The 27,814-nt window shown below is 39.0% G+C and overlaps 1 protein-coding gene across 3 annotated transcripts in view; it reads right to left on the reverse strand.

Annotated features, from left to right (window-relative positions):
* The window catches only part of LOC136242466 (microtubule-actin cross-linking factor 1-like), a 107,689-nt gene that overhangs the window by 64,794 nt on the left and 15,081 nt on the right, over positions 1-27,814 (reverse strand). For all 3 annotated transcript variants that reach the window (XM_066033893.1, XM_066033892.1, XM_066033891.1), the window contains exons 16-38: positions 23,245-23,343; positions 23,105-23,200; positions 19,999-20,112; positions 19,805-19,948; positions 17,418-17,483; positions 17,291-17,367; positions 16,339-16,420; positions 16,172-16,291; positions 15,972-16,118; positions 15,284-15,439; positions 14,720-14,933; positions 14,351-14,460; positions 13,075-13,158; positions 9,048-9,428; positions 7,515-7,835; positions 6,213-6,524; positions 6,011-6,166; positions 5,785-5,955; positions 4,891-4,974; positions 3,447-3,649; positions 1,127-1,292; positions 427-792; positions 57-377 (exon numbers count right to left, since the gene is read on the reverse strand). In XM_066033893.1, coding sequence (XP_065889965.1) covers positions 57-377; positions 427-792; positions 1,127-1,292; positions 3,447-3,649; positions 4,891-4,974; positions 5,785-5,955; positions 6,011-6,166; positions 6,213-6,524; positions 7,515-7,835; positions 9,048-9,428; positions 13,075-13,158; positions 14,351-14,460; positions 14,720-14,933; positions 15,284-15,439; positions 15,972-16,118; positions 16,172-16,291; positions 16,339-16,420; positions 17,291-17,367; positions 17,418-17,483; positions 19,805-19,948; positions 19,999-20,112; positions 23,105-23,200; positions 23,245-23,343 — 3,990 coding nt within the window. The remainder of the gene's footprint in view (positions 1-56; positions 378-426; positions 793-1,126; positions 1,293-3,446; positions 3,650-4,890; positions 4,975-5,784; positions 5,956-6,010; positions 6,167-6,212; positions 6,525-7,514; positions 7,836-9,047; positions 9,429-13,074; positions 13,159-14,350; positions 14,461-14,719; positions 14,934-15,283; positions 15,440-15,971; positions 16,119-16,171; positions 16,292-16,338; positions 16,421-17,290; positions 17,368-17,417; positions 17,484-19,804; positions 19,949-19,998; positions 20,113-23,104; positions 23,201-23,244; positions 23,344-27,814) is intronic.

The following is a 27,814-nucleotide window of genomic DNA, read 5'->3' on the forward strand; positions in this document are numbered from 1 at the left end:
ACATGGTAACAACAACAGTTACTACAATATTCACAAGTGTAGGTGAGGGCACTCACTTGAGTATTTTCTTGTTGTTGTTTCAACACTTCTACACTCCATGCCAGTGGTGGTAAACTGGTTACCTTCACATCCTCTTCTTTCAGCCATGAGTCATACTGGATCATGTTTCCTTCAAGAGTCTTCAACCCTTCCACCTCTTGCCCATAATCTTCTTTCTTCTTAGCAAGGTCCTCTAGTAACTGGTTCCATCTTCTGATCAGGTTGTCACTCTTCTCCTCAATATCAGGATTACTACCAAACTCAGTCAAGTAGTCGTTGATCATGCCGGTAACATCAGCATATCGTGACTTGTGATCATTGACATCTTGATCAATGACCTATAGTACACAACATACAGACCAGTGCTGATAACCTGATATTACTCACATTACAACGTTCAGTCACTTCTTCAAATGCCTTCAGAGTCACCTCATCTGGTACTACACTCCTCAACTTGCGTTCAGTGTCCTCCAGCCATGTCATGAAGTTAGATAGAGCTTGGTTCATAGTGGTCAGTTTGTTGTGTGCCTTCTCCAGGGTGGACTTGGTGGTGAGTAGTGACTCTACTAGAGCATAGAGTCGGTCAATGATGGATGACTTGGTCTGTTCAGCATCATCTTCATCAGCTACTTCACTAGTAATATCAGTGTAGTCTCCTGGTATGTCCTGTCTGGCCTTCTCCAGGTCATGAAATGCTCTCTTCAGTGTAGCCACCTCTGCTTGTTCTAGTGCCCTACACTCCTTCCTCAGATCCTATAACAATCATCACAATCAGCAAAATAGTTTTGATGTTTACAATACTGTTACTTGATACTATGGTTAGTATGGTATAGAAATCATTGTTACACATTGAGCATGATAAGCAACACAGTACAACCATTTAATGTGGACACCGAAACACTTAATTACTACAAGTACACAAACTGGTTAGGAAATCAGGACCACCTAATATGTAATAATCAGGACCCCTTAATCTCAAGGTGTCTGTATTATGTATACATTACACTTATACAAGAGGGGTTCTCGTCCAACTAGAGTTTTATCACACCATATAATGAGCTATCATGTAAGGGGTATGGCTCATTACTTCAGCAATGATCACATGAGACTGAATGACAGCAGGTTGTGACCAGTTGGTCTGTTTAGTGAGGTCATCTTTCCTGTCCTGGATACTACTGAGGGTCCCCTCTGCTACATTTGCTGCTTTTATCACTTCTGAATGTTTATCATTAATCTCCTGTAGCTTAGCTAGCCTGTAGACAACACATGATTGGGATTAATACAAGTACTGTAACTGAATCAATAGCAGTACACCTCACCATGGTATATAGTGTAGGATTACGTTTGCACTGGAATGGATTCAATTTTATCATTTAATTTGGTATAGTGTGATCCTTCAATATGTGAACATGGTCAGTCACATACTAGTATAATAAGTTGATAGGTTGTCATGGCAATGCTTAGTATCGATATATAAATTTCATAATAGAAAATTATTTGATGTCTAAAGATACTATAAGCCTGTGGTGGGGTTACTATAAGCCTGTGGTGGGGATACTATAAGCCTGTGGTGGGGTTACTATAAGCCTGTGGTGGGGATACTATAAGCCTGTGGTGGGGATACTATAAGCCTGTGGTGGGGATACTATAAGCCTGTGGTGGGGTTACTATAAGCCTGTGGTGGGGTTACTATAAGCCTGTGGTGGGGATACTATAAGCCTGTGGTGGGGTTACTATAAGCCTGTGGTGGGGTTACTATAAGCCTGTGGTGGGGTTACTATAAGCCTGTGGTGGGGTTACTATAAGCCTGTGGTGGGGTTACTATAAGCCTGTGGTGGGGATACTATAAGCCTGTGGTGGGGTTACTATAAGCCTGTGGTGGGGTTACTATAAGCCTGTGGTGGGGTTACTATAAGCCTGTGGTGGGGTTACTATAAGCCTGTGGTGGGGTTACTATAAGCCTGTGGTGGGGTTACTATAAGCCTGTGGTGGGGTTACTATAAGCCTGTGGTGGGGTTACTATAAGCCTGTGGTGGGGTTACTATAAGCCTGTGGTGGGGATACTATAAGCCCGTGGTGGAGTTACTATAAGCCCGTGGTGGGGTTACTATAAGCCCGTGGTGGGGTTACTATAAGCCTGTGGTGGGGTTACTATAAGCCTGTGGTGGGGATACTATAAGCCTGTGGTGGGGTTACTATAAGCCTGTGGTGGGGTTACTATAAGCCTGTGGTGGGGATACTATAAGCCTGTGGTGGGGTTACTATAAGCCTGTGGTGGGGTTACTATAAGCCTGTGGTGGGGTTACTATAAGCCTGTGGTGGGGCTACTATAAGCCTGTGGTGGGGTTACTATAAGCCTGTGGTGGGGTTACTATAAGCCTGTGGTGGGGTTACTATAAGCCTGTGGTAGGGATACTATAAGCCTGTGGTGGGGTTACTATAAGCCTGTGGTGGGGTTACTATAAGCCTGTGGTGGGGATACTATAAGCCTGTGGTGGGGTTACTATAAGCCTGTGGTGGGGTTACTATAAGCCTGTGGTGGGGTTACTATAAGCCTGTGGTGGGGATACTATAAGCCTGTGGTGGGGTTACTATAAGCCTGTGGTGGGGTTACTATAAGCCCGTGGTGGGGTTACTATAAGCCTGTGGTGGGGATACTATAAGCCTGTGGTGGGGTTACTATAAGCCTGTGGTGGGGTTACTATAAGCCTGTGGTGGGGTTACTATAAGCCTGTGGTGGGGATACTAAATAGTTAGTGACCTGTGGTCTAGTTGATGATTGTTTACTACATTCATCAAATGAAAATCGGCAAAACCAAAACAAAATACCCTTACACTTTCTTGACAAGACAAATGTCATTGGCTTTCATTTGGGTGCGGCATCTATAGCTTTTACCATCAACTTGAAGGACGAAGGACGAATTTAGATACTAACAACCACAATTTGCACACTTTCTTTGCCTAGTAGAAATTTCTAAAGTGATTAGAATGAGTCAATTTAGGGCCCCTTGGCTGATGTGGGCTTGATAATTACTTCAGTGTTTGTAAGTTTGTGGGTAGCCTCAAACACATCAATCATCCTCAGGTTTCTAAATAGTGAAGAAACCTTGTCGGCTCATTCTAACTAATACTTAGACAGTTACTATGAGTGTTGGGAATGAATCAAGGAGGTGGATTAGATCACTTTGTGAGTGGCAATTTCACACAAAGAACACAACAAGGTGCAGAAAACAGGAACACCTCGTCATTACAATGTGCATCACTCTGAGAATGATGACATGGATAAGTAGTTAAAAGGTAACTTCAGGATTTGGTCAATACTACCACATCATCATGATTGTTCACGTCGAACATTTCAACAAACTGTTATCACAGTATAGTACTTGTTACTTTAATAGTAAACTCACTTCCTCTTCAGCGTGGCTAGCAGTTTATCATATCGTTGTCTCATCTTCTCCACATCTTGTGACAACACATTCCTCCCCAACTCTGAGGCTGATGATGTTGCCCTCTTAGTGTTGTGGGCAAATGTAATACTAGCTATACGAGTGAAGCCACTCTCTAGCTCAGCTGGACTCAAGCTATACTGCTCCAGGACTGATTCATATTCCTGTAAAGTGACAACCACTATAGCAGTTTGTAACCATTAGTGTGACAACCACCGTAGCAGTTTGTAACCATTAGTGTGACAACCACCATAGCAGTTTGTAACCATTAGTGTGACAACCACCATAGTAGTTTGTAACCATTAGTGTGACAACCACCATAGCAGTTTGTAACCATTAGTGTGACAACCACTATAGCAGTTTGTAACCATTAGTGTGACAACTACTATAGCAGTTTGTAACCATTAGTGTGACAACTACTATAGTACTATCAGAGTTGGGGGTAACGCGTTACATAATAATGTTACTTTTACAGTAACGAGTAATATAACGTGTTACATGACAAAGTAGCGAGTAATATGTAACAGATATTACATCTGGAAATTGTAACGCGTTACTTCCTTTTAAGGCGCATTGTATCCAGGCATGTGATTGATTGAATTTTGGGTCCAGACAAGAGAATGATAGTGTATGGGGAGTGCCCTTGAGGCCAAGATACAACAACAAAGTACTGTATGTATTTGTGGCTGAACTACACCAGAGAAACACTTGTCTCGCTTGTGTCACTTGTAGTTGTAGGCTGGTAGCTTGTATTTAGAAAGTTGGACTTACTTTATAGTTTGTAACGAACAAATGTAATATGTAATATTATTATTAGTTACAGCCCTCAGAGTAGCAAGTAATAAGTCACTCGTTACTTTTTTTCAGTAAGTAATATGTAACTGTAGCGTGCTACATCGCGTAAAAGTAACAAGTAATATTTAACTAGTTACATTTTTAGTGTAAAAAACCCCAACTCTGAGTACTATGGTTATGATGTAGCACAAATTGATGGGGTTCTCTCAAGAGTAACATAACAAGAACCTCACTCTATGTATCTTCAAATTTTATTTTAGACCCTCAAAATGTAATTAGGTAGACTCCTTAGTTTGTTCAACCAATCAGAATGTGGCATTATTTTTAACAAAAGGAGAACTCACTGGCTGCATTACACCGCCTATAGCATTGTGAAATATGTATTCCATTGCTACATTTTCAGTTGGTTTTATTAAACACCTAAAAACCTAAAGCTTATTACATACACGTGTTCTAGCTCAGCACATGTGATCCAAAGCTCATGCTAAATACAGCAGTGTGAACAACAGACAATCTGATAATGAGCTACAAGAGATGACACAGTAGGAATGACACAGTAGGACTACAATGAAGGATTACAGCTACCTCAGGGAGTACGGGCTATAGTTACCTTAGCCATCTCAACAAACTGATCTTTACTATCCTCAGTAGCCTTCACATCACTGGAGTGTTTATCCACATCATCAATGAATACCTACATCAACACATCAGGTACTTGTAACAAGTGTTCAGTCAGTATGTGTGTATATTTCTATTAAAGTGTAATTGTTCAAACACTCAGCTACAGGTCTATACTATGGGATCTATATGAGGTCTACACATTATGGATGGGTCTATACTTTTTTAGATATTACTTTATAGTATTGATGAACTGAAAAGAGATTTTGCTGACTATCTGATTAGCTACTATTGAAATTCATATAATGGCTGATACTGATAACTGATCCAATGTTTATGCTTACCAAAATTTCACACGTGTTTTTCAAAATTGCTATTGTTAAACTTTCTTTTTCTTTTATTTTTATGAAAACAATACCATCAGGTCAGTAAAACTAATAAGCTGCTAATAATTACTGATACCGATATTGCTGAAATTTGTCCGATAAGCTGATTTCCGATTATTTACCGATTATCACTACTTTACAGGTATCTATACTTAACGGGGTCTAAACTTTACAGTATCTATACTTTATGAGGTCTACCATTACGGACAGGGATCTATGCTTCATGGGATCTATACTTTACTGGGGTCTAACTTTACAGCAAGAGTTCATACAAATGCTATGAACTCTTGTTTACAGGCTACACTTCATGGGGTCTAAACTTTACTGGGATCTTACTTTACAGATATCTATACTTTACGGAGTCTATAATTTATGGGATCTATACTTTATGGTGTCTATACTTTACTGGGATCATACTTTACAAGGATCTATAATTTATGGGGTCATCTATACTTTATGAGGGTCTAAACTGCACATGGGTTTATATTTCAAATGGTAACCTGTAGCTCTTGTAGTTGAGTTTCTAGTCTGGATTTATTCTTAGCCATAGCACTCATCCTCTTAGCCTTCTGCTCAGCTTCCTTCAACCACTCCAACAATGGCTCCATTACACTCCAACAATAGCTAAGCTTATCAGCTGCCCCTCCAGCCTTCACTTTCCTCTGAGCAACCTGAGCAATAGACAGTGAGTATGTCCCCATATCAATTGTGAACATATAGTAGTACCTGATCTTCAATAGCTTGCCAAGTGTCCTCAAAATCTTTCTTAGTTTCCACCAACTTTATAGGCTTCACAGTATCTTCCAGTAAAGCAATATAACCAGTGTCCTCTACCAGCTTATCCTTAGGTCCAGAGTGTTGTGTCATTTCTTCCTCTATAGCCTACACTGACACTAACACACTACTCCATTACACTATGATACATTACCTTGATAACATCCAGTTGTTCCTTTACTAGTTGTGGTACAGCAGATAATGGTTTGGACTTCACTAGAACTCGATCAGTTTCAGTAATCCACTTGGATACTGACTCATAAGGTTTCTCATAGTCCTCAGCTCTCAGTTTGATTTCTTCAAGCTGTGATTTCTGTTGTTGAGCTTTGTTGTAGTACATGTGGTACTTTGTAAAGGTTTTGTCAGCAGCTTCTCTGTTAGATAACATTTCCTTATTAGCCTCCAGTTGATCCAGTAATGGTGTCAGTTCCTCTAGAGGAGTCCACACCTTCTTCATGAACTCCTCCTACAAAAATGCCAAATGCACAATTAACTGAACAGGAGACCCTCAAGCAATGATAAAACTGTTCTGATTATTAATTTAAATTCCATTTATAGTAGAACCTCAATTATCTGAACCCTTTGGGACCAGGGGTGGTCCATAAGTCTGAAAAGTCCATATCTCTGAAACTGTGTATAAATTACCGTAAAAAACATTTTAAAATTTTTTCAGTATTATCAACTATCCTAATAGAACAGTAACTACTTGTTTTCACAGATCATGTACTGATTTAATGGCTTTTTGGCTCTGATTAAGACATAAATAATAGAGTTGTCTTGTGTGTTCAAAGTCATGTTGTACAATGACTACAAGGGTATTTTAAGCCAACCAAGCCAAGTACTTTGCCAAGCAGTGCATCATAGTCAACTATTGACTGAATGAGTGATTGTGTTATCACAGACTGAGTTGAAAGCAACTATCTCTAGTGCCATTTACAGCCAGTCGGATGGTCAAGGAAAGCTGAAGTGTGCAACAAGCTGGATAATAAAGAGAGCTATACTGCAAAACATGTAAGTATGGCATTGCGGTTGCCAGCATAGTCGCAACAAGAGTTTATAATATCCTTATATTATGAACTCTTGGTCATGGTACATGCCTACGTGGTCAACAATAGCTTTATCCTTCAGCCTACCATGAATGGGATCCCTTGTATTTCAGACTCAATTCATCATCTTTCAAACCACAGATCCTTATAGATATGGTAGCTAGTCATGAATGCAGCAGCTAATGATGATGAACGTATTCATTGCTATGTCGCATGCATTAACACACATTGAAAAAACAGTCAAAATTTATTTTCACAGTTGTTCTGTTAACCGCAAAATCCGTGAAAATTATGTACCATAAAAATTTCCGCATGTATGGTATATGGATAAGCTATAAGATATGGTGTTGGTAACATTATGACTAATGTGACCAGATTGTGATGGACATTGTAACAGGTACACAACTTACTTGTTTCTCAACAACTTGAGACTTCAGCTTACTGGGATCTAGTTCAGTAGGTAGAGGATTATCTTGATGACATGCGACAAACTTGTCAGTGAATTCAGTCATCATGGTGTCCCACTGTTTGAAGTTGTCTTCTGCATCCATCACATCTTGATACCACATGTCAAATGACTGATTAAGATCATGCCATCGATCAATTATATCATTTAGTTTATCTGATAAGTCATTGTCTACATCAATATAGTTTAGCCCATTAATCTTCCTCCCTTCTTCTAACATTGCAGTATGTCTCTGTTGCTCTTCAAATTTCTTCTGTCTAAACTCCTATATAACAACATATTAATATTAGTGTTGCACCGATAATCAGTTGAAGTATCGGTAAAAGCCGATATTAGCTAATTTTACAAGTATCGGTATCGGCTATGAAGCGGAAATGATTTGCTGATTAACCCAAACCCACAATCAATCGTTAATGACGGCAATGAACAGGTGAAAGTAAAGAAAGTTGTGAATGTAGCAGTAAGTGGTTTGCTGTAACTGTTTTGGCTTGTTTGTTTGCACTAGTATGATTGCAAGACTATTGTATATTTATCGGCCGCCCACGCAATTAGTTGATCACTCTTCACAAAGGAGTCCCACTAAAAACATTGTTTGATAAGCTGGCTTAGATGTTTTATAATTACTTGGCTGTAAAGTTGGCTGCCCACGCAATTAATTACATTGATTACATTATCATTACAAATGCAGTTTATACACATAAACTTTAGGTGATTTTCTGCTCCTCCTCCTCTGTTCTGAAGAATATCGGTAAATATCGGCATATCGGTTACAGGAATAGGCGTATCGGTAAATGTGAAAAAATGCGTATATATCGGTGCAACACTAATTAATATAGCAACATATGGTGGGACCCCCAATATGTACATGTGGACACCTTGATAAATACACTTAGTGTACACCCCAAAATCAGGACATCTCACTAATATGGACACCTTGACAGATACTGCACACACACGTACGCACACTACACACATGTACGCATACATATACACTAGTGTTGCACCGATACCGCTAGTATCAGTATCGGCCCTCGACTTTAAATGACGTCATTTAATTACTTATCAAGATGGCGGCGTACATAGCGCATTGAACGGAGTTGAGCAAAAGCTGATATAAGCCATGAATTCCTTAAAAGAAGCCAGCTACTAGCATTATTAGTACAGTGGAAACTGAAGTAAGCCACGAAATAAGATTCATTGACGCCATAAACTTATCTTCGCACGTAATTGATAGCCACAAATCCAGCAAACTGCAGTTGATGGGATTAGCAAATGAGTTTAGTAAGCTAAATCACTAGCTGTTTCTTGTGAGAAATGCCTGTGGGACAAAGTATCGGTATCGGATCGGTAGTGAAAAAGTGGTATCGGTGCATCACTAATACACACGCACGCACGCACACTACACACATGCATGCACACATTCACACACACTACACACGCATGCACACACACACACACACACACGCGCTCTACTGACTTGACACTTCTCTCGTTGCATTGCAAACATCACAGGGTCTTTAATGGATGAAGAGTCATCATCCAAAGAATGATACTTTTTAATTAATTCTTCTCCTTGTTCAATAAATGTCAAGTTGTTTTGGTATTTCTCCTCAAATGATTTGAGTTTCTTCATCAGATCATTACACTGATCCAGTCTCTGCTTCAGTACCTCCACAATCCACTTCCATTGTTTCTCTACAGCATCAGCTTGTTCTACTATACTACCCTCCTGTTCTGAGGGATCATGGGAGTACCCCACTGGTGGTACTGCTTGTTCTATTTCAGACTCCAGTACAGTAACAGGTGATGAACAAGTAGCTAACTTCTCCCTATACTGTTTGTACTCATCCTCTACAGGCTGTGTAGATGGGACAAATGACATGTATCACACAATCAACTAGATACAGTAACCCTGAACCCTCATTAATCCAAATTAAAAATGACTATAAAGAGTATTTCAAGAATGGGTGCACGTTCTATTAGAATATTTGCAAAGCTCTGGATCTGCTGTACACAGTATTCATTTGCATGACAAGTTACATGAACAAACAAAAAAAAATTTAGTTCAAAAGTCGCATCAGATTCACACACTATACTACACTACTGCCAGTTGTAGGGGGTGTAAATGTAACAATTAATTGACAAGTATGTACAATGCCATATGCTTGCTTATGCATGTGCTGGACACATGCAGGCATTTTAGTTAGTTATGAGTTACGAAGGAGCCATAGCAAAGTCAAATTGGTTGTGTCCAAGAAAACGTTGCAGTTGTACATAAAAGTGAGCCAAGAAGACCATAAGAACTATATATAAGGAAAAAAAAACAACAACAAAAAATTCGACCTTAACCGAACTTTGCTGCTAAGCATAATGGTATCTTTCACTGTCTGTATGAAGGTCAGCTTATGGTAGGTTTGAGGAAAATTAGCCTTTGGCAGGATGGCTTCTTCAGCTAGTGGGTCATATACAAGTTTACGCTAATTAGATGCGTACCCCCTATATATAGGAGTAATTTTGCATACCCCTACACAAAATGTCTCCTATATATAGAGAAGTGCTTGTACAGAAATAGTGTACCCCTACGCCAAGCAGCATCCCTCTGCTATAGGAGACATTTTGCGTACCACATGCAAAATGTCTCCCATATATTATGGGAGAAATTTTGCGTACCCCCCCACAAAATGTATCCCATATATTACAGGAGAACTTTTACGTACCCCACACAAAATGTCTCCCATATTTTATAGGAGACATTTTGTGTAGAGACATTTTGCATTTGTGTATGTAAATGTCTCTTGTCTCTCATAACATACAGAACAATAGTAACTGTATTAGAGATCATGAAGATTAGGGATTTTTGGTCTAAAACCTCACCCCAAAACCAGCCTCACAATACCTGCATGGCACCTTGGCAGTATTGGTTAGTATTTAAAAGCTTCTATTTCATCTGATATTTTTGCTAACATACTGATGCTTTCAGCCATAAGTTGACAAATATTATTATTATGCTACGGGCTTGCCCGAAACATGTCTTTTTGCCAATCGCAAAACCTATAGTGCATGCATCATGAACTTATCTTTCCATTGTACCCTGCTATTGGCGATACAATAAGGTAGAGACAAACAGAATACTGATATAAAACTGTGATGCTAAGGCAATGCTTATTGTATGATGAAAATGGCTAAAGACCATTTAAGGTTACGGGTTAGGCGCTAAATAATAGGTTATTATTTTTCGATGCTGATAATGGATGGTGCAATATTGGCACATAACTCAAGCAGGTGTTAGTGAGAAGGTTGTTAACTTTAAAGCTTAGTATAGCCACGTGATAATAGCGGAGGAATCATACAAAGTGAGTGTTAACAATTTACTGCAGAAGGTAGTCAAGCGTAAAATTAAGTCCTGCAATATGTGTTTAGCGCTACTGCTTAATGTGGTTATTATTCATCAAAAATAGCAGCTGTCAGCTAATTAGTACTAATTTGTTAGGGCAGTGTCAATGGGTGGTTATATTATCTAGGTCCTGTCGTGGAGACTTTGTGGGAAAACTGACTAGAGGCTGGTTAATTATTGTATCTTTCAAGGATAATGGCGATTAATTCTGCTAAGAGTGCACTACAGTGCTGTTACAATCAGATAACAACTCAATTTGTTCGTGAGGACCTAGAAATCACTAAGTAATAGCTTATTAATGCTAAATATCATGGTGTGGCTTCCCACGAAACCTGGTTTTTGATGAATAGCAACTCAACAGTTTCGCTGTTTAGTGCCTGCATTTCTGTACAAGCGCATCTCTTGTTGAGTGTATCGCCGCTTTTGGTATTTCTTGTACGTTAATATACCATGTTATTTTAGTGCGTTCTTCCGTGCAAAACGGTTAAAACAGAACTATAAGCAAAGCGCCTACAAAATTATTCACTGGGTAACCCGTAACCTTAACTACAATTGCTGCATTTCCAAGGATTACGCAAATCAAAAATAGGGATTCCCACACATTTGACATGAAACCACTTTGCACATTTGGAGTAAGACTTCATAACATCCCTAGATTTGTATTGTTGTCTGCATTTGCAGTGGATGTGATATGTAATCGTGCTTTATATCTCGCTGTTATGTCCAGATTCCTTCAAATTATTTACTCTTTGGATGTCCAAAGGAAATGGAGTCATCTGGCCTGTTGGGAGGGAGCATTGCAAATCATTGATCGAAAGTGAGATTTGTGATGCTTGAGGTCCTTTCTGCTAGCAGGTTTCTAACCATTTTAAGAACCTGCTAGCAGGTCTCTTAGTGGATTTTAAAGACCACCTCATTATCATCCAAAGATCAAAGCATATTATGCATACCATTTTCTAAGCAATATTTAAATTGCACCTCTTTCAAGACCAAATGGGGTGTTAAAAGATTGATAACAAAGAAATGGCAAAAGTGACAAACTTGTATGACTTCATCAAAAGTGGTGGTAAATACTTTTTTAACAAGACAAGACTAAGCATTGCTAAAGTCCTTTTTTCAATAAATCTGTCTAAGTGCTATGAAATGACCACTTGTGTTTTCCACATCTGTAGGTATGGGAAAGGCAGATACCATCACTTATAAACATCTTGCCCATTTGCTCAGTGAGAAGTGGAGTTCCTCATATTCTGTGGTTATGGGCTGGCTTTGCTGTAGTTTGGGGTTCTCTTTTCTGCGCTATTCAGTAATGTGTATCAGGGCCTTGCTCTTGCTGAGGGTCACCTGTCTCCTTTAGAACAAGAGGATCCTTACATAAACGGTACAGTATTTTCAAAGGGGTATGCAAAATTTCTCAATAGATCACTAAAGAGTGGTAAGAGTGGCACAGTACCACTCTACTCAAAATTCCTTTGATGTGGTTAAAGGAATGACAAGTTGACTTTGATGTTGACAGTTTTACCGCTCTACTTTTATCTTTAGTCTGTCTAAGTGCTATGGAATGACAGCACTTTGCATAGAATATAGTAAATTTTGCGTGGGGCACGCAAAATTTCTCCTATAATATATGGGAGACATTTTGCGTACCCTATGCAAAATTTCTCCTATAGTATAGAGGGATGCTGCTTGGCATAGGGGTACACTATTTTAGTACAGGCACTCCTCTATATATAGGAGACATTTGTGTAGGGGTATGCAAAATTACTCCTATAATATATGGGGGTGCAAATCTAATTAGTGTAATTATATCTTTACCCCTGCTACTCTATAGTGCACCACATTTCCACTGATCCTTTAGACATTCAAACAACACTTACTGTATTTATCTGTATAGATGCACCGACGACTACTTAATCCACTTGTAAACCAGCCGAAACAGGATGTGACAAGTCACAGGTTTTATTAGCTGTAGTAAGCTTTGCTCTACAAATGAATCTATTGTAATCTTGTACCTGCCCGTACAATAAGGTAACACCCCTGGCCTTCATTTGAGCCCATGGATGTATACAGTAACTTTCACTCCCCAACATAATTACTACAATACAGTACTGACTTGTAGGCACAGCTCAAAGAAATTGGAACAAGTTTTGATGTCGTCAACTTCATACTCTTTCCCATCAGCTTCTTTACTCTTCATCTAACACAATACAACACATTATTGTTGTTAATACTATACACTAACTAATACAATATATACTACACAATACAACACATTATTGTTGTTAATACTATACACTAACTAATACAATATATACTACACAATACAACACATTATTGTTGTTAATACTATACACTAACTAATACAATATATACTACACAATACAACACATTATTGTTGTTAATACTATACACTAACTAATACAATATATACTACACAACACAACACATTATTGTTGTTAATACTATACACTAACTAATACAATATATACTACACAACACAACACATTATTGTTGTTAATACTATACACTAACTAATACAATATATACTACACAACACAACACATTATTGTTGTTAATACTATACACTAACTAATACAATATATACTACACAACACAACACATTGTTGTTGTTAATACTATCAAGAGTATATAATGGGGAGGGAGAGTATCGAACTATGCTATATGCTGTAAAAAATGAGCACGTAAAGTCCTATGGCATTGTTCAAATGACTTGGTGATTTGTGTTGATTGGTGACTAATTTTAAGCGCAGTGGGTGCACTTTGTACATGTGACTACTGAGTGAAAGAACGGTGTACCCGAGAAAAGTATGGCACATTACGCAAAGGAACTCGCCGTACAAAGAGAAAGACAGAAGCAGCTAACCTGGAAAACAAACATTGAGGTTTCATCATGGTCGAGCAAGGTCGAGATTTTGATATTTCATCATGGTAGAGATTTCATCATGGTCGCCATCCCATGCCTTACAGTTCTACTAGTTAAAGTGACACGTCTAGATGGAATTTCAGCCATTGCGATTCCATATGGACCGGCTGATTTTTCACAGCCTATAGCGCAGTTCAACACTCTCCCTCCACATTATATACTTTTGATACTATACACTAACTAATACAATATATACCACACAATACAACACATTGTACTTATCAGGTTGTACTGCATTGTAAGGTTTGAGCTTTTCTGGCCACCATAAAAACCAGCCTTGATTTTGTCTACAATAGTTTGGAAGTATTGGTTAGGTATAATCAAGCCCAAAAATTCTTGCAGAATGACCCCCAAACACTTTCAACAAGTTAATTTTCTATGAAAATTTTAAAACATACACTACATAATACACACACATACGTGCGAATACACATCACATACACACCTCCAGTTCATCTTTGTGATGATCCAACTGTTCCATCTCAACACTCAACTTGGGTAGTTCATTAATATACTCCACCATCACTGATGACCAGGTGATGTGTCCCTGGTACTCTGTGGATTATCATATCATTGTAAACACTACACAAAGCTAGGACCTTGATTGTCTGAATACGTTCTATTAGTATAATTGAACAGTTATTTAAACATATTCACTTATTTGAAAATTTTTGCGATACAGATAATGGGATGTCGTGACTGTTCTATTAGAGAATATTGTAATTGTGTGTAGCAACACACTACACACACACACACATACTAACACCACACACACACACACAAACACTACATACACGTACACACGTACACACACCATTATCAAATTTCTTAGTTTGTTCGCTGATTGCTACATTTTTACTGGCATATTTGTCTACAGTTTTCTTCAACCACTTCCAGTGTTCATTGACTACATCAACTCTTCTCTTCAGCTCATCATTCCCTTGTGAGGACTGTTGATATTGTTTGTACTCCTCTACCATCTTATCAACATCACTAGCACATCTACTGATGTCCTCCTCAATGAATAACTATAACAGGTTGCACAACTGAACAATGACACTGTGTTATAATACACTACACTGTGATATAATACACTACATATACACACAAAGCAAATTGCCACCCACACTGGGGATATACGTACCACTCGGGTACTAGAATCTGTACAGATGAAACTTCCTGGGGCAGGACTAGTAACCCACAGTGAGACTGTGCTATGCCTCACTAATATAGGCTGAGACATAGACAGTCTCCCCACTTAACATCAGTTCACCACACAGGTCCCAGTAGATAGACTAGAGCAATGCAAGTTAAGTTTCTTGCTCACAGTAACTAGGCTGGCTCACAAACACATGTACAATACCATCACACTGTTTACCTTGACATCCTCAATGTACTGTAGTACTCGCTGGTTTTTTGGGGGTTTCCCTTTTTTCAACACCCACAATTCTTGTTTCTTTACTGATGCCTCAGCAGCTGCAGTACTGGTGAAGGATCTTAGAGCATTCTCCAGAGTGATACTCCATTGTGACTTCTATAAAGATATAAGACTTACCATAATTTGATGATGTGACTGCTATACAAATTACTATTAATGTGGTATGTGGAGATAGTCATGGAGCCACAGACACGCATGCACACACACAAAGCAAAGCCTTTGGCGAGCATGGTCACACCTATCAGTGAGCCAGCACTGGGACACCTGTGTGCTACTCAGATGCTAGCAGGAAAATCCTCCTGTGGCAGTAACCCGCAGGAGGCTGTACCATGTCTCACAGGTGAAGGTGTGGGCACCAGAAGTCCCACCTGGACCTTCAACTGCTATATGAGACATTGACAGTTCCCCAGTTGACACCAGGTACCCATTGCTGGGTGGGCTGCTACTCCAGTTGACACCAGGTCACCATTTAACAGCTGGATATACTGGAGCAATGTGAATAAAGTTTTTTGCTCAAGGAAACAACAACACCTGAGCATCGAACCAGGAACCTTTCGATTACCAGGCCGATGCCCTAGCCACTTGACTATATGCCTCCTCTACACGCATGCACGCACGCACAACAAACCTTCTCCCTAAAACCTTCCCACAAAACAGTAAACTCTTTCTTCTTATTGTTAACTTGTTCTAAACGTGGACCAGATTGTAGCTTCAGTTGTACATTTAACACTCGACCAATCTCATCCTCCTTCTGCCTAACATTCTCATCACAATCCTATGACAACACAGTTTCTGGTACCATCATCATTAATGTGTGTTATTCCTTACCTTTAGCCAGTCACACTGAGTTTGTACATCCTCCAGGGTATCCCCAACTGGTGACTGTTGGTCTAACTGACTAGCTAATGGTTGTAGCCATGATATCAGTTCTGTTAGGCTAGCAAGGTGCTGTACAATGTGGTGTAATAGAACTACACTACACACTCAACACTTACTCTATCAGCTTGGTCAAAGTCTTCAGCTTGTTCCAACCTTACCGTAATTGTGGAGCACAGCTCTTCACATTGTGTACAAATTCTATGAGAAAGATATGATACAAGTAAATATTACAAGCTACATAGTAGGGATCAGTTTACCCATACTGGTTTATCATGAACCATGATAGTGGGTTCATAATAGGGACTGCCCATGTGATGTTTTCTTTGCAAAAATGCTAATAGAATGTACACCTAAAACCACTTCCCAGTACTAGTGTAGAAACATGGATATATGTGATCACTAGTTAGAGTAGGTGACTGTTCTATTAGAGTATCTTGATCTATGAATGCCACACAAATCTAGAATACTACACCATAATCATTTGCCGAGCAAGACTGTATCATATGAAGGATTATGGTGCCCAGGCTAATGCACAATTATTATGTAATTGTGGTAAGTGTCTGTTGTAAGAACCATACAATAGGTGAGATAAGCAAACCATCGTAATACGAAGAAGACACACCGGTCAAGAGCAGCTGCTACAAGGAGAAACATTTTCAGCAATGCCCGGCAGTATTCTAACTACGCTATAACAGAAAAACTAAACAAACAAACAAACAGAAACAATTACACAATAGCTGTGTGGGAAAATCACTCATTTAGAATTGAACAAACTGCCAATGTAGGGATTTTCCCACATATAGCAATGCCATCATAAATATAACTTGTACAACTAGTTTTTATCCCTTGGGACCCTACTTTACAATAAGTCTTAAATTCACTAGTAAAGTAATAGCAGACATTTTATGACATATTTCTCAGCAGTGTGATGGAGTTGTTTATCAGAAACATCACTGAATGGTATAATTTTATGGAAATTCATCATGAGAGTTTGTACACAGACACAAAAGCTGATATATTATCAGAGAGTTTGGAGGATTAATTAAACCAATACAACACATCACATACCCATCTAGTCGTTGTGTTAGTTCTAATGATGGAGGAGTGATGTGGAGTAGTGTTGAACATACAAGATGATCACCAGCCTGAGGAGTAAATGGAAGAAAATGTACATTTCATCTTATAACATACACACCTTCCATTTCTTCTTTCCAGTAATATCATCTAATAACTGATACTCCTTCCCAGCCTCTAGTTGTAACTATAGTGATGAGAATGTGTTGTGTGTGACTTTGTATACATGTTTGCATGCACACACAACACTATACACACAGACATAGACAGACACACAGGCTGTAATGCAGTCATATACATGGTCATGCCTACTAAAAATGAAACACTGGACCACCATTACATTAATCAGGTGCTACATATGTGAAAAAGAACATACAATTCCTTCTGGGGACAGGATTATAATATGTGAAAGCTGAGCTGAGCGCCGAGAAAACAGCCAAAAAAGAAAAGTGGATTTCTTCTCAGGAGAAACAATATTTCAGCCAACCATATGATTAGTGGTGACAGTAAACATGTCAAGAACGTATGTGACCAGATCTGCAAAACCAGGACCTAATCGCATATTTTTCAAATTCCTGTTTATTAAATATTTATCATCTACTTAGCCAAGTGTACCCACTGGCAAAGTTTCAGCCTCATATGCCAATAACTTTTGGAGTTACAGCCCTACAAAGTAGCAACAACAGAAATATTGATTTGTACAGCAAGTATAGGGAAAATAAATTACAGGCACATACAAAAACGGTTGTAACTTACCAACGGATTGAGGTACAGAGCTAAAATTTTCACCATCGTGTTTTCCATGAATAGGGGAATCAATTACTGGGTAAGTTTTTCCTTTTCTCACCCTTCTTCATTACATACAAAGGCGAAATTCGTAAACAAATACCGATCGCGTACAATTGCTTTGACATGACGTAATCAAGTGCTCATGACTTATGTATCCTTGGGTCTACTGCAGTGAAACAAAGATTTCCGACTCCTCTTGACCAGGCAAATAAGATGATATCCAGGTTTATATTGTTAGTCCCTTCCTTCACTAAGAAAGAGGCGTTCAAAAAATTTACGGAATTTTTTCAAAAATATGCAAGTATTTCACCCAACACGTTCAATGTTTTATACTGTAAATTTAGGCTTGTGCGATATGTCCCTTTTTTGGAGATCCAGTGTGTGTTTGGGAATAGACTGTGCATTTTGTGGCTTCCCCACAGGAAATGTATGACATTTGAATGAAAAGTTGTTAGCAGGTCAAGAAGCACTACAAACAAGCCAAACTTCAAGAACTAGTGTAATCCCATCCCCTGAGTTATTAAATACTTTTGAGGACTCAACTCAATGTGTCGTGAGTTTGTTTTGGTATAAAATGGTGGCTGTGCACTACATCGTTTGGCCTCCAGCCAGGCAGGCAGGCAGGCAGGCAGGCAGGCAGGCAGGCAGGCAGGCAGGCAGGCAGGCAGGCAGGCAGGCAGGCAGGCAGGCAGGCAGGCAGGCAGGCAGGCAGGCAGGCAGGCAGGCAGGCAGGCAGGCAGGCAGGCAGGCAGGCAGGCAGGCAGGCAGGCAGGCAGGCAGGCAGGCAGGCAGGCAGGCAGGCAGGCAGGCAGGCAGGCAGGCAGGCAGGCAGGCAGGCAGGCAGGCAGGCAGGCAGGCAGGCAGGCAGGCAGGCAGGCAGGCAGACGAAAATTACAAAATTCTATATCTGGCCGTCTGTGTTTATTTTTTTGTTTTGTTTTTAATGCTGTGTTTGAACTAATACTATTCCGTAAGGTGATTTTTCGTTGCGTAAGATGTTGACTTCGAAGGTGGAATGTTAGGCGGCGCACTTGATTTCAGCCCAAACAATCAACAGAATCCCAACTAACTGTTTACAAAGATTCCCTACACCATATAGAACTATTCTACAATAGTGTGATCCATTTCACAGCTGGTTTCTTCATGATTTATCCTATTTTTGGTATTGCACATGTAGTAGTTGCATCATGGGCCCGAGTGATTTGCCTGATATGCACCCAAGCCTGAGGGCTGCAGGCGATTATTCATAAACCAATATGAGACTAACCACTGAATTTATTATATAGGAAAAGAGGACATGGTTCGTATTTGAAAATGTGGCAAAACACTTGTGAATATGCTACAGCACCTTAAACCAATGTTTGTCAACTCATAAGATGGCAAAGGTGACAAATCGCTCCTGTCTGAGTGCTGATTGGATGCAGGCTTTCATCACATGACCAATAACAAATTTCCACAATCGAGATGTCGGCTTGAGTTTTTATAAAAACAAATTGGTGGTACTGCTCCCACATCAAGGCCAGGTAGTGATGGTACATTAAAATGTACCATAAGTACCATGATACACACTATACTACACACAAATGGGGACAGTGATACACACTATACTACACACAAATGGGGACAGTGATACACACTATACTACACACAAATAGGGACAGTGATACACACTATACTACACACACCTGGGGACAATGATACACACTATACTACACACACCTGGGGACAATCACAAACAGCAATGACAGTAGACTTCTCCTTAGGAAGTGGACCAGTCCTCAGCTCATATGGGTACATATTCTGAGCTTGTTGTTTAGCTGCTTCCATCTTCACACCCCACTCCTTCACCTTTGTGTTACAACTCTGTATTGTCACTAATAATGACTGTTCTATTAGAGTAGATTACTGGTCACCTTAAGAACATCAAGTTTTACCCATTGTGTTGATGAGGGATCATTCCAGTACTTGTCCATATCTTTAGTGATAATGACTAACTCTGTCTCACACTTCTCCACACTACCAATTACCTGTAATATCATACAACACTACAATGATATCACAACATGGCATCATAGGACACAACATTAGCTATTATGTTTTCATGTTTACCACACAAATACCAATATACGTATATTAACAATGGGTATACAGTGGAATCTGTCTAAGCCTATCACGATCACCTCAGGCCAAAATGTCTTGGAGGTGGTTGCTTTAACATGAACCACAGTAGTGGTCCATAATAGGGATTGCCTATGTTTCTTCATAGAACGCACACCTAAAAACCTCCTTGAAAAGCACTCAAAACAACCCTCTGGAGGTTCTTTGCAATTATTGTCATACAGTAAGTACTGTCATACAGTACATTCGCACAATTTCGGAATTTTTTTATTTTCTCAGCATTATCTACAGTGTCCAAGAAATGGATCACCAAAGTTTCGGGAATTAGTAAAACGCGGAATAACGGAATTGCGGAATAACGAAATAAGCAAAACTTATCTTTTGCAGATTGTACAAATAGTTACATGCTCTATAGCAATCATACTTTATTTACACCTTGCAACAGCGCTGCATGGCACGCCACGGCGATGGATAGCTAAACAGCAGCTGGGCAAGCATTAAATGGGACGAGCAAGCACGCAACCAATCACCCTAGAACAATATACCTTCGCTAAACTTACTCATCTATACTCCTTAGTTGATATAGCTACAAAATGCCAAGACCTAGTTCTATTCTTAGGTTAAACTAGCTGCCCTTCATGTGCATACGACCGAATTTATTAGAGTCACACTAGAGTTCAGTAGGGAAATCCAGTGGTTGTGTGTCTTTAAATGGATTTCAAAACTCTTCAGGTTTGAATCAAGAGTGTAGGTAGGTTAGCGCAGGTAGATCGTGCTGTCCCATTTAATGCTCGCCAGCTGTTGTTCTATCCATCGCCGTGGTGCGCCATGCAGAGCTGTTACAAGGTAAATAAAGTATAATTACTATAGAGCATATAACTATTTGTACAATCTGCAAAACATAAGTTTTGCATATTGAAAGAATGTGATAGAATGAAAATATTGGACATAACACACGTACATACTGAAAACTACACCATACTACTATTTATTACCTAACTATATACTTATTACTACCTACGTACTTAACCAATGTCAAAGTCAGGAAATTCGTCCTCAGCAGTAAGGATGAATTATTCCGCGTTTTACTAATTCCCCAAAGTTTCAGCCTTCTGTGGTGAGAAGTTTTGGAATTATGGCGCTAGACAGAGCAAGATAATTTATTTGTACACATTCGCAGCTATAACTTCTGTTTGGATTAGTCTACAATGTTGCAATTTGGCTTAAAATGTTCACCATGGATTAGAACATCAGCCAAGGTATATAGTGTTAGCTCTGTAGTCACTTGTGCATGTGGATATGAAGGAGATTTAGTAGAATAATGATCTTGTTTATGTTTATCGCATCGTAAACAAATGCATGTAACAAGCATACCATTGGGGCTACAGAAACAAAACAAAAATTTTGAACTCTCCATGAGCAGACAAATCAGATGGTGTATAGTTCTAATTGATTTGAGTCTTCCTTCTTTGATTATTGGCCCAATAAAAACTTGCATATTTTTAACCTTCAGATCAACCCAAAATGCTTTCAACAAGTTGTATGATTTTTTTTTAAATTATTAAACGAAATTTTCTGCTGATTGACTGACTAACTGACTGATGCCTTCAGACAAGTGCAACTCGATAACGGCTAAGGCTACAGGCTTGATTTTTTCACTGTTCGACATCGCTTTGGCCCGAGAGGTGCCTTTTGGCATACCGCAGTACGTACAATGCATTCTTCATGGACTTACCAGTGTCCTCCTTTGTGTCCCAATCATCTTTGCTGACGGCGAAAAGTATCAATTCGGTGGTAGCATGTGATGGCTTCCCTTCATAACAGAAACCGTCTGTATTTTTCATAGTGGCTACTTTGATTGCAGAGGTGAACAATTCTTGATTCATAATGCTGTGTAACAGGTTGAACATAGCAGACAACGAAGCATAATGGATACTTCACTTTTCAGACAATAATTGATAGCTGGAGCACGCAGCGCATTTCTTTCTTTTGATGCAATATACGTGGGTTCACCAGTCTCAAAATTTTTTTTACAAAAAAAAGTTAACAAATACACAAAAAAATGCACAGTAGGGATATAACACTTCTTATTGTTTTACTGTGATTTAATATCATGCACTACTCCAGCTTGCTTCAGTACTTTTTATCAATGTGATATGTATGATGGTCTCTCCTCTAGTTGAAAATCCAATTTTTTTTTTTGTGTGTACTGGCTATTACTTTGTTTCACAGGCATAGCAAAATTTACAAGGAAAATCCTGAGATAAAAAGTAGCAAAGTTACTAAGAATGTAAAATCTAGCTCATATTAGGAAACTCTGTATGCACATTGCAAATTGATAAGTTTCATGTGTGCATGTACTGAAACACTGACTGTAACTATATATCTGTAGAATGTAATATTGTTCTATCTACAACAATTTTTATTATCAATAAAACAAATCCATTACTGAATTAATAAAAAGTACACAAACTAGATGAATAAAAAATTGAAAATTTAAATGGGGAATAGGGTCACTGAAAAAAAGCCATTAAACAAGAAAGGATTGCTGGGGTGGTACAATTCCCTATCTCAAAACGATAAAGCACTAAAATAGCACTAAAATTTATGACAGAGTCAAAATAGGGATTTGTGGTTTACATTACCACCCCAGTGATCCCTTTTGTTTTGTGGCTTTTTCGGCAATTCCTGTTCCCCTTTAAAGATTTTTAATTTTTTTTCTCATCTATTTTAACATTGGCCTTTTTATAGAGGTGGACTTGCTTTGCAGGTGATCAGTAAGACAGGTTCCACTGTATTTATGATAGCAACTCTATCAATAACAGTACCCATGACAGTGCAGCCATGTTAAACATGCGACTACCCTTGTATAGCCGAGTGTTCTATTAGAGTATCACTCACCTGACAGTACAGAGTGTATTGTTCCACATGACACTTTAGTGCATTATAACACTGTACAGTGACCATCCAACTGTTCTCCAATACTACACTGACTACCTGTTAGTGATTTAACCCACAATCAGTTATAACATAACCATCACCTCAATGATGTTAGCAAATGGATATTTCTGACTAACACACTGTTTAGCTTCTCTGACCAGTAATGGAACGTCATGTTGAGTCATCTCAACTTGGAATTCCTGTAACATGGTAATATCAACTTAGATTAGGGACCGAGAGTACTACTCTCTCTGATATACTTTAATGATACCGATTACCATATACATCATAACACATTATCAATTGCTAGCATAAATAATAGAGGTTATCTGTTGACGTCATTTTAAGTTAGTAACAGTTACTAGACACCATGTTTTTGAGGCAAAAATCAATGGTATCTATATGAGAAAATGAAACTTCGTGATTTTGCATAATTGAAGAAAGACTGGGGGGAAATCGCTACACCAAGTCAGTTACTTATATTAATAGCCAATTGAAGAGCGGGAATAAAGGAGACTGGGTTAATTCAGTGGTACAAGCCAGCAAGCAGCTGGAGTTAATGGCCCTGTTTCTTCCAGCTGCAAAATGATATTACTAAGCAACAAATAACATAACAAATGCACCACAGCTTTCTTATTTTCACTAGTGTTCTTCGGATTCTAACTCACTATTGCCTCACAAGATTACCTGCAATTATACAGTTAGTGTGATGTCAAACAGATAATCTCTATACAATAACTCCAGCACATTTTATGATAGATAGTAACTTGTCTAAGCATAATGGACAAAGTGAAAAATGAAAGGAGTTAATAGGCCAAAGGCCTTTTATTTTTTTACCTCTATCTAATGTGAATTTAGAAAAAAATATAACCATATTGTCTCAAATTACAGCTGGTCCCACTAATTGCAGGAGGTTTCAACAGAAATTAACGCCGGATCATACATGAGCACCTAGTAATGTAAACAATTCTGTACAGAGTAGGGCTGGGAGAATACATCAATTCGTGAACATTGTGATGTTGTTGTTCATTATAAATAATTGTGATGTTGACATCACATGTATGTGTATTAGTTAATTCAAAATGGTGGCACACACTGTTGTGGAAGAACATCTGGATAACAAGCCTACACTTCTGAGACAGTTCATTGTATGACTAACTCTTTCTAGTTAACTTGCCAGTTAGGATACTGTTATTCATTATTAACTGCAACTGCCTATGACCTTAATTGTGTTGAACAGTTGTATATCAAGACTGTCGTGCGGCCCAAGAAGCCGGCGCGCCACATCGTGAGTATATTAACAGGAAGAAAGTAAACGCAATTTTCACACCTTTATAGCTCCGTGATTCCTTATCCGATTGAAACCAAAGTTGCTACAGAAGTGCCAGCTAGGTAGGGGAGTCCACATTCCAAATTTGAAGAAAATCACTCCAGCCATTTCCAAGATACGAGCAGCCAAAGTTTGGTTTTTTTCCCCTTCTTTTCACACACTTTGCAAAATCCGCCATAAAACACGAATGCGTGCTCCAATCGGGCTGAAATTTGGCACACTTAAAGGACTCATTAAGGCGAATCTCAGTACAAAGTTTAGTAGGAATCCGATGAACATTCACAGAGTTATGACCGAATATTTGCATAAAATAAGGTCAAAGGTCTGTCATGCTCACAGGGTAAACCGCTTGAAGGAATGAGCTGAAAATTGCTATGTAGATGGAGTAACTATCGTAGGAGTGCCTTTTTGTGGTTTGAAAGGAATCCAGTTAAAGACCATCGAGATATGACACAAAACCCAACCTGTGTCACAATTACGCGATCAATTTTTATGAATAAAAAAACTATCAGTTTTCATGCCTACCAGGCAAATCGCTTAGAGCAGTGAGCTGAAAATCAGTGTGTAGCCAGAATAATTATCATAGAAAGTCCTTGCAGTAGTACAGAAGAATCAGATTGCAAACCACTGAGTTATGATTCCAAAGCCAACTACGTGTAGCATATGCGAGATCGAGATACTCTAATAGAACAGTCACCCTAATAAAGCATTCAGCTACGTTTATAACTTACTCCATTATAGAATTATATTACATTGCAAGTTATTCTGTAAGGAGTTCAGATACAAACAGTTAATCTTATAGACAATTCAGCTACAAGCAAGTCACCCTATAGAGAGTTCAGCTACAAATATGTCGCTGTAGAGATTCAGAACATTATAAGTCACACTGAAGAGAATTCAGCTATAAACAAGTCACCTTGCAGAGAGTTCAGCTACAACAAGTCATTCTGTAGAGAATTCAGCTACAAACAAGTCACTGCGTAGAGGGTTCAGCTACAAAAAAAAAGCTACCCAGTAGAGAGTTCATCTAGATCAGCTACAAACAAGTTACTTTATGCAATATTCAGCTACAAGTAAGTCACTCTGTAGAGAGTTCAGCTACAAACAAGTCACTCTGTAAAGTCACCGTGTAGCTGGAGAATTCACCAACCAATCAAAAAAACTACTCTGTAAAGAGTTCAGCTATACAAACATGTTATAACTCTATAGAGAGATCAGCTAGAAACAAGTCATCCAGTAGAGAGATCAGCTACAAGACATCACCTTATAGCGAGTTCAGTTACAAAGAAACCACCATGTAGAGAGTTCAACTGCAAACAAATCACCCTGTAGAGAGTTCAGCTACAAACAAATCACCCTGTAGAGAGTTCAGCTAGAAAAAGTCATCCTGTAGAGAGATCAGCTAGAAGGATCACCTTGTAGAGAGTTCCAACTACAAACAAATCACCCTGCAGATAGTTCAGCTAAGAACAGATCACCCTGTAGAGAGATCAGCTAGAAGAAATCGCCATGTAGAGAGTTCAGCTACAAAGAAACCACCATGTAGAGAGTTCAGCTGCAAACAAATCATTTGTAGAGAGATCAGCTAGAAACAAGTCACCCCGTAGAGAGAGCAGCTACAAAGAAACCATCCTGTAGAGAGTTCAATTACAAACAGATAACCCTATAGAGTTCAGCTAGAAACAAGTCACTGTGTAGAGAGATCAGCTAGAAACAAGTCATCCAGAGATCAGCTAGAAACAAGTCACCCTGTAGAGAGGTCAGCTAGATACAAGTCAACCTGTAGAGAGTTCAGCTACAATCAAGTTACACTGTAGAGAGATCAGCTAGAAACAAATCATCTTGTAGAGAGTTCATTCAGTTGCAAACAAATCACCCTGTAGAGAATTCAGCCACTCTCTGAAAAGAGTTCAGCTACATTTCAGTTATGTAAGAAGTCACCTTATTAACTACAGTATGTGATAATCATCATTCAATGTTAAATATACAAATATTTCATCAGACAAAAGCTATACATACAATTACTTGTGGGGAGTTTGTAAAAGACGGAATAAGGAATAGCGGAATAACTCGCATCACAACGAATGGGCATTTATATGGCTTATGCAATGTTAGGGTGATTGTACTGTTACAGCTGTGAACTCATCCCTCGTAGATATCCTTACAATGTACCTAGGGTGATTGCGTGTACTGTTACAGTTGTGAACTACACTGCTTCGTCGATCATAGCCGTCCTAGCGAAGTGATTACTATACGCTCTTACTACTACTGTATGTAACTAAGTATCATTTCGCTAGCACAACTAGAATATACAGTAGTTAGCTATTAGTTTCGGTTTAAGTCTTCATCCTTCCAGTGGAGGGATGAAACGAAACGGCTGTCACACCCCCTTTTGCTCGCGACATTGGTACCATACTTTACATACAGTAGTAGCTAGTAAGAGCTATAATCAAATGTAATTTTGCACTTCGTAAGCGGGTACTGTATGTTAAGTATGGTACCAACGTCATGAGCAAAGGGGGCGTGACAGTTGTTTCGTTTCATCCCTACAGCTGTGAACTCGATATCCTTACAATGTAGGGTGATTGCGTGTACTGTTACAGCTGTGAACTACACTGCTTCGTCACTCATAGATGTCCTAGCGAAATGATTACTATACGCTCTTACTACTACTGTATGTAGCTAAGGCCCCTATTTGGTGATTATTAGTTTCTCATCCACCGCCCGCATCCTTCTTAAGCTACCGCATGGTAAGCCATTATTTACTCTGCGCATGTTCAGAAGAACACGTGATACCAAACCGTTATTTTTTGTTGATGAACGCTACTGTGACAATTCGCTATATATCACCAGGAGAACTGTTGTTTTCCTTAGCAAATTGCTGCAGTGCCAGTTGCATCGTGCTCTATCGACTTCATCAAAGCAGGCTTTCAGTTGACTGTCGAAAAACAGTTGGCGATCACGAAAAGTAGAATCAGCTGGTGAAGGAAATGTTTGTAGTAAGAAAGAAAGACAATTTGGACAAGGTCTCTACATCAGTGTGTTAATATTATACAATAATGGCATAATGGTAATACCCTCCCGCCCGCATCATGATAATTAAAAAGGCTGGATGAGAAACTAATAATCACCGAATAGGGGCCTAAGCTAGAATATACAGTAGTTAGCTATTAGTTTCATTTTCGAGTCTTCATCCTTCCAGTGGAGGGATGAAACGAAACGACTGTCACGCCCCCTTTGCTCATGACGTTGGTACCATACTTAACATACAGTACCCACTTACGAAGTGCAAAATTACATTTGATTATAGCTCTTACTAGCTACTACTGTATGTAAAGTAT

This window comes from Dysidea avara, chromosome 13 (genome assembly GCF_963678975.1).
Source record: "Dysidea avara chromosome 13, odDysAvar1.4, whole genome shotgun sequence".
In the NCBI taxonomy this organism is placed as follows: Eukaryota; Metazoa; Porifera; class Demospongiae; order Dictyoceratida; family Dysideidae; genus Dysidea; species Dysidea avara.